Raw genomic sequence first — 8,250 nt, forward strand, 5'->3', positions numbered from 1 at the left:
GTGCAGTACCCATGGTTCACGAAGAACCCAGAGTGCTCAGGAAGGGCCAGGACTGTGACTGCAGAACAGCTCAGCAGCTTTTTTCATGGCCTGTGAATGTTTAACCAGAGACAGGACAGTGACAGGACAGGTATAATGGGAAACAACATCCACATCCTTTCTCTTTATTTACTGCATTGACATAAATGTTAAGGTCACAGCAGCGACCAGTACAGCTCTTAATGGGGCAAAATCCCACAAGTCCCCTGGCTCTCCACGGACACAGTCACTTTGTAAATGCTGCTGCCTGCCTTGGCCTCCTTCCCCCAGTGCACTGTCCTCCCACATCAGTGCCTCTCAGCTAGCCCCAGGCCTTAGAGCCCGTCTGAACCTCTCTCTACAAAGTGAATATAAGTAACTCATGTCGGCTCAGGTGTTAGGGTCCAGGTAGCCTGTGTTTGTCTCCCATGTCACTAGCACTGGAGCTGGGAGATAAACTAACCGTTCATTTGATGAATGCCCTCATTAGCCTCCCCCGAAGGTGTTTGCTTTTCACACTGTACACAATTGGGTTAATCAGGGGTGGGACCAGCATGGAAATGTACCCCAGGAGAATCTGAAGTAAGGGAGAAGAGCCCTTCCCGAATCTGTGTATCACAGACCGGCCGATCATTGGTGTGTAGAAAAGCAGGACGGCACAGAGGTGGGAGATGCATGTGTTCAGGGCCCGGACATGCTGCGCATGAGATGCGATGCTTAGCACTGTTTCGAAGATCATCACATATGATAGCAGGATAAGCAGCGAGTCCAAACCCACCATGGAGACTATTATGAACAAGCCATAGATGCTGTTGATGGTGATGTCTGAACAAGCCATCTTCATGATGTCCTGGTGCAGGCAGTAGGAATGGGAGAGGACATTGGCTCGACAGTATCGGAACCGTTTTAGGAGAAAGGGGACCAGGAACACTGTGGATACTCCTCTTAGCACACACACCAGTCCCATCTTAGCTATTCTCTGCATGGTTAGGATAGAAGCATATCTCAGCGGCTCATAGATCGCAACAAAACGGTCAAAGGCCATCAACAGGAGCACAGAGAATTTAACGAATGAAAGCGAGTGGATGAAGAACAGCTGAGCAAAACAGGCATTGAGGCTGATTTTCCTAGAGTTAAACCAGAATACACCCAGTATTGTCGGTATGGTGGCTATTGATAAGCCAAGGTTTGTAATGGCCAACATGGAAAGGAAAATGTACATGGGCTCATGAAGGCTTGGATCTGTTTTTATAATGAACAGAATGACTGAATTTCCTACTATTGAAATAACATACATTAAACAAAAGGGGATAGAGATCTAGAGATGGACCTCATCCAGTCCAGGTATCCCGGTGAGAAGGAACCCTGCGGAGTTGAATTTGGTTTCATTGACAGCTATCATAATGTACTGGGGAGGTCCAAGAAGTTTTGAACTTCCCTTCCTGAAAGGAAAAAGAACAGGAGACAAGCTGATATTTAGCGAGACATCTTTCTGCTCTCAGTGCAAGTCTAGAGATTCCCAGGAGCTCAAGGAAGATCAGCAAAAATATAGTCTTTGATTTACATTGATAGGAAGACAGGCACTGCCAGACTGGATCAATGGAAGGTGGAAGAAGCCCTGCAATAGGCAGCTCTGATTTAACCTGTTCCCAGGGAAAGTTTCCCCAGAAATCCACTATTTAGCCATATTTTGTGGTGCAAATCAAGAAGGTTTAGAGCCCTTCCAAGACTTTAAAAAAAAATCTCACTGGCACATCTTATAAACATCCAGTCCCTCTTTGAATCCTGCTAATCTCTTGGCCCCACTGATATCTACTTAAGCACTGTGTGATTTTACAATTGTGACTTTCACATAGACACACTTTCTAGCCCTCCACTTCTGCATGTGGCCCATTGTATCATGACATGTGTAGAAACACATGGCAAGTGCATGGTGAAAATGGACATTGTATTTATCTGTCCTGGATTGAAACTATTTATAAACATGTTTCATAGACTCACTGTATATTTTCTCCACTCCTGAGAGTCCAACTTATACCACTGCCTCTTGGAAGCATTTTTAGGACCAGGTTCTGAATTCCGTGGGGTCTCCTCTGAGATTCTGTGGGGTCTCCTTTTGCACAGCCCCTGGCAGGATTGGGCCCAGGGCACACGACACCTCTTGAAATGGGAGCCCTTGAAAAATCCTGACTCGGGGCATCGGGGTTTTAACACTCTGAGCTCACTTTGCATGTCAGATTTTTGTGTAGCTTGAATAACCCAACCTGAAGCATGGGCAGATGTCGGGGAAGGGTTCCCAAGCAACATAGCGCTGCCTGTCCTCCAGCCCTGTCACTGAGACACCTCGACAGCCCAGCTGAGTCCTCTGCCGCTGCACAAAATATCTGAAAATGGAAACAGCTTGCAGCCTTTCCCCTTCACATTGCATTTTAAAGATAATGAAACCTGCCAACGTACCCAATTCCTGATGGAAGGGGAGCTGCTGATACCAGGGGTCTTCACCCAAAAGGACAAGGAGTCATCAGACAGGTTGCACAGGCAGCAGGCCGTATCTGTTCAGATAGGGGAGGCAACTGTCTTTATGAAGCATGTCTGCACATTCCCTTGGGGGCCACTTCGCCATTAGGGAAGCTCAGCTGCTTGGCTTAGTGTGCACCAGCTTTAACCCCGTCACAGCCAAAGGGAAACGGCAGGAGGCCAAATCATAGGGGATGCAAGGTGATCCTACCCAACTGGACTGCAGCGGAAGCCCTCCCACAGGCTCTATTTTTGGAATCCGGGGTTGTCATCACTGCATGTGTGGTTCTGATTATTCACAGGGCTACTTCGTGGGCGGCTGACTAGTAACAATGATGCTGTCACAGCTGTGATCTTGCTGTAATAAAATAGAATGATAATAATATAGGACCAGATTTCTTCCTGGCAGCCCCCTTTCCTGCATTACAAACCCAAGTTGCAGGCCAGGGAGGGGAGATTCCACATGGCTCCCTACCTGGGAATTTCCCTCGCATCATTCAAGGAGGGGGGTTCCTTTTCCTTCTCCCTGAGGACTGAAAAGGGGGACCCAGGATCCAGGGATCCCCATAGTTAGGCACAGATCTCAGTGATCCCCTGGTAGCTAGGACCACCCAACCACAATCTCTGGCCCTCCACAACTGTTCTAGGACCCTCTCCAGCTCCCTGCTAGCACTGGTTCATCAGAAATTTTCTACCAGGGCCTTTCGCAGTACCCACTGCCTGCAGGATCTGCTGAAGTGGCTGTTGTACAGGGTGGAGGGGGCTGCACAGAGATGGGATAATTGGGATCCAGGCAGCTACAGATGGGCATCCTCATGGCAACTTAGCACTCAGAGAAAAAATATCTGCTGTCTATGAAAACTCATCCTCACCCCACAACAATGGATAAAAAGGGAAACATTTTAGTTTGGGTCAATACTTTTCATGGGGGAGAATACCTCCTTTTTCAGCCCAGCTCTAGCTCCAACCATGGGCCTCTATCACTCATGTTACAGGACCACACCCCTAGGTGGCAGCACTAGCCGCCATCAGCCTCCCAAACAGAGCAGCCTCTGGATATCTGCTAGGGTGTGGCTATTCCAGCTGTATAACAGAGGGAGCACCTGATGATGAGAGGTTTAGACACATCTAGAGCATGGGGCTGTGTCCCCGACAATCTTGGCTAATAGCTATTTATGGACCTCCAGGAACTTACCTAATTCTTTTTGGATCAGTTATAGTTTTGGCCTTCACAACACCTCTTGACAATGAGCTCCACGGACAGCGCATTGTGTGAAAAAGTGCTTTCTTTAATTTGTTTTAAACCTACAGCCTATTAACTTAATGGGTGATCTCTGGCTCTTGTGAAGGGGTAAATAACACTTCCTTATTTACTTCCTCCACATCACTCATGATTTTGTGGACCTCTATCATATCTCTTTTTCCAGATGGACAGTCTCGGTCTTTTTAATCTCTCTTCTTCTGCTAGCTGTTCCATACCTTTACATATTGGTTGTTACTCCTCTCTGTCCTTTTGCTAATTCAAATGAAACTTTTGTGAGATGGGGCAACCAGAACTGCACACAGGATTCAAGATGTGGGAATACCGTGGATTTATATAGCGGCAATATATTTTCTGTCTCTTTATTTATGCCTTTCTTAATGGTTCCAAACATTCTGTTCATTTTTTTGACTGCTGCAGCACATTGAGCAGAAGTTGTCAGAGAACGATCCACAATGACTCCCAGATCTCTTTCTTGAGTGGTAACAGCTAAGGGGAGCCACCATTTTGTATGTTTAGTTGGGATGATGTTTTCCAGTGTGCATTATTTTGCCTGAGTCTCTTGCCAGGACTCTTGTGTATCAGGCCATCGTTCACACATAACGTTTTGAATGTATTTATCTTCTCACCACCTCTGTGAGGCAGGACAGGGCTATTATCCACCTCTACAGAAGCCATACTGGGTCAGACCAAAGGTCCATCTAGCTATTATCCTGTCTTCAGACAGTGGCCAGTGTCAGGTGCCCCAGAGGGAATGAACGGAACAGGTAATCACCAGGTGATCCATTCCCTGTCGCTCATGCCCAGCTTCTGCAAAACAAAGGCTTAGAACACCATCCTTGCCCATCCTGGCTAATAGCCATTGAGGGACCTATCCTCCATGAATATATCTACTTCTTTTTGGACCCTGTTATAGACTTGGCCTTCACAACATCTTGTGGGTTCCAGGACTAGCTGCTCCAAGAAGCAGTCTTTTAAGGTGTCAAGAAACTTTATCTCTGCATCCCATCCTGAAGTGACATGTACCCAATCAATATGGGGACAGTTGAAATCCCCCATTATTATTATTGTGGGTTTTTTTTTTTCAATTTTAACAGCCTCTCTAATCTCCCTGAGCATTTCACAGTCACTATTACCATCCTGGGCAGGTGGTCGGTAACATATCCCTACCACTATATTCTTATTATTAGAGCATGGAATTTCCACCCATAGAGATTCTATGGTACAGTTTGGTTCATTTATGATTTTTCTTCATTTGAATGTATACTTTCTTCCACATATAGTGCCACTCCCTCACCAGCATGACCTATTCTGTTCTTTCAATATATTTTGTACACTGGTATTACTGTGCCCCATTAATTATCCTCATTCCACCAAGAGTCTGTAATGGCTAGTATATCAATATCCTCATTTAATACAAGGCACCCTAGTACACACATCTTATCATTTAGCTTTCTGCATTACATGATGTAATTGAATGGGACTTTTTTTTTATTTGGTTGTTTCTCAACAGATCCTACCTGTATTTTATCATCTTCCATCATCTCCTCCTTACTGAGACATAGAGACTCTCCATTACTCTATCCTCCCTAATGGATGTCGCTGTCCAAACGAAATGCTCCTCTACTCGTCACCTTTCCCCCAGCCCTTAGTTTAAAAACTGCTCAATGACCTTCTTAATGTTAAGCGCCAGCAATCTGGTTCCATTTTGGCATAGGTGGAGCCCATCCTTTCTGTATAGGCTCCCTAATTCACAAAAGTTTCCCCATTTCCTAAAAACACACGCAGCACTCCTCTGCCTCAGTGGCATTACAGTCAGATACGGGTGGACTCATCAGGTACACAGTGCGCAGTCATCAATAAGGGAGGAGCTGCCTAAGTGACAGCGCCTGGGGCTCCTGCTTTGATCATATCTCTGACACGACTCAGTCACGTGCACCTGGCTGAAGGCAGAGGGAAAGGGGGGTGACTGTCTCACTGAAATAGATGCTGAGCACAGCTGTTGCAGTGCTCATGGATCATGTAGTACCCAGAGCGCTCAGGAAGGGCAAGGACTGGAATTGCAGAACAGCTCTCAGCTTTTCCCTGGTTCATGAATGTTTAACGAGAGACGGGACAGTGACAGGCCAGGTGTAATAGGAAACAACATCCACATTCCTTCTCTTTATTGACTCTATCAAGAGGAATTCTGAGGTCGGAGCAGGCAACGATACAGCTCTTTATAAGCAAACATCACACTGGTCCCCTGGCTCTCCAGGAACACAGACACATTGTAAAAGCTACTACCTGCCTTGGTCTCCTTCCCTCAGTGTGCTAGCCTCCCTCACCAGCCCTTCTCCCATTCTTCCAGGCCTTATACACGGTCTCAACCTCTCTTTACAGAGTGGAGTTCAGTAGATCATGTCATCTCGGATGTAAGGTCCTGAATAGAATGGGTGGTCATGGCCCGTGTTTTTCATCTCCCATGTCACTGGGGCTGGGGCCAAGCGATGAACTGACCCTTCACTTGAAGAACACCCTGATTATCCTCGCACGAAGGTGTTTGCTTTTCACGCTGTACACAATTGGGTTCATAAGTGGCGGGACAAACAGAGAGATGTAGCCCAGGAGAACCTTGAACAATGGAGGAGAGCCTGTCCCAAATCTGTGTATCACAGCCAAGCCAATCTCTGGTGTGTAGAAGAGCAAGACAGCACAGAGGTGGGAGACACATGTGTTCAGGGCCCTAAGGCACTCTCCATGGGACGCAACTTTCGGCACTGTTTTGAGGATCATCACATATGAGAGGAAGATGAACAGTGAATCCAATCCCACCATGGAGACTGTAAGGAAGAAGCCATAGATGTAGTTGACTGTGATATCTGAACAAGCCAGCTTCATGACCTCTTGGTGCAGGCAGTAGCAATGGGAGAGGACATTGGCTCGACAATATCGGAACCGTTTAAGAAGAAAGGGGAGTGGGAATATTACACCCACCCCTCTTAGCACAAACACCAGTCCCATCTTTCCAATTCTCGGCAGGGTTAAGATAGAAGCATATCTCAGTGGGTTACAGATAGCAACGAATCGATCAAAGGCCATCAACAGGAGTACCGATGATTCAATGAATGAAAGTGAGTGAATGAAGAACAGCTGGGCAAAACAAGCATCCAGACTGATCTCCCTAGAGTTAAACAAGAATATACCCAGTGTTGTAGGCATGGTGGATATCGATAAGGCAAGGTCTGTGATGGCCAACATGGAAAGGAAAATGTACATGGGCTCATGGAGGCTTGGATCTGTTTTTATAATGAATAGAATGACTGAATTTCCTACTATTGAAATAATATACACTAAGCAGAAGGGGATAGAGATCCAGAGATGGACGTCTTCCTGCCCAGGTATCCCGGTGAGAAGGAACACTGCAGAGCTGAATTTGGTGTCATTGACAACTGACATAATGTACTGGACAGGTCCAAGGAGTTTTGAAATATCCTTCCTGAAAGAGAGGGAAAAAAATGAGACTAGATGATATTTAAGAGACATCTTCCTGAGCTCAGTGCAAGTTTAGAGATTTCCGGGAGCTCAAGGAAGATAAGCTAAAGCATCGTCTTGGATTTACACTATTGATAGGAACATAGGCAGTGCCAGACTAGATCAGACCTGTAATCCATCTTGCCTCGTATCCAATGCCCAGTACCAGATGGTTCACAAGAAGGTGAAAGAAGCTCTGAAATCGGCAACTATGAGATAACCTGCTCCCAAGGAAAGTTGCTCCCCAAGACCCTCTCATTAGACATATATTGTAGTATAAATTAGGAAGGTTTAGAGCCCTTCTAAGAGCTTTTCTGTTAAGTCCTCACTACTGTAATTGGATTTTCTGCTTACCCATCTAAACATCCAGTCCGTTTGAAACCTGCTAAGCTCTCAGTCCCGTTGATATCTTGTAATGGGGAATTCCGCAGCCTACTTGAGCACTGTGCGATTTTACAATTGTTACCTTTCCACTGACAACCTTTCTGGCCCTCCATTTTGGACTGTGGCCCATTGTACCATGACATGTGTGTAAACACATGGCAAGTGCACAGTGAAAACGGTCATTGTATTTATCTGTCCTGCATTGAAGCTATTTGTTAATGTGTCTCCTTTATGGGCAGAGGCTAAGGAAGGCAAGGGAAGGCAGGCTGCTCTTGGTCTGGGGCTGGGGCCGGTGGCTGGATCCGCGTGGCTGCCCAGCCCCCACGCTCCATGGCCGGAAAGGCTGGGGCTGTGCCGCACACAGGGAGGGGGGAGGCTGGGAAGATTGGGGTGCTCCTGGCCTCGGCACTAGTCTGGGTCACGGTCTGTTGCTGCTGTGAGGGGCTGGCTTGGCTCCATGGGGGGTGTTGTGGAAGGGGCGGGGCCTCGGGTGGAAGGGGTGAGGCTGAGGGGTTGCCTGCTGGCACCTGGGAGGTGGGGGTTCACCGCATGCATGG

At 46.9% G+C, this 8,250-nt stretch overlaps 1 protein-coding gene and 1 pseudogene across 1 annotated transcript; both read right to left on the minus strand.

Moving 5' to 3' along the window:
- Positions 1–483: 483 nt before the first annotated feature.
- On the minus strand, positions 484–1,420 carry LOC117883811 (annotated as a pseudogene).
- A 4,878-nt stretch (positions 1,421–6,298) lies between these two features.
- On the minus strand, positions 6,299–7,472 carry LOC117872357 (olfactory receptor 51G2-like). Its single transcript, XM_034760722.1, has one exon. It carries the CDS (start codon positions 7,319–7,321, stop codon positions 6,299–6,301), a length of 1,023 nt encoding a protein of 340 aa, XP_034616613.1. The 5' UTR covers positions 7,322–7,472.
- Between the last annotated feature and the right edge of the window lie 778 nt (positions 7,473–8,250).

This window comes from Trachemys scripta, chromosome 1 (genome assembly GCF_013100865.1).
Source record: "Trachemys scripta elegans isolate TJP31775 chromosome 1, CAS_Tse_1.0, whole genome shotgun sequence".
NCBI classification, from domain to species: Eukaryota; Metazoa; Chordata; order Testudines; family Emydidae; genus Trachemys; species Trachemys scripta.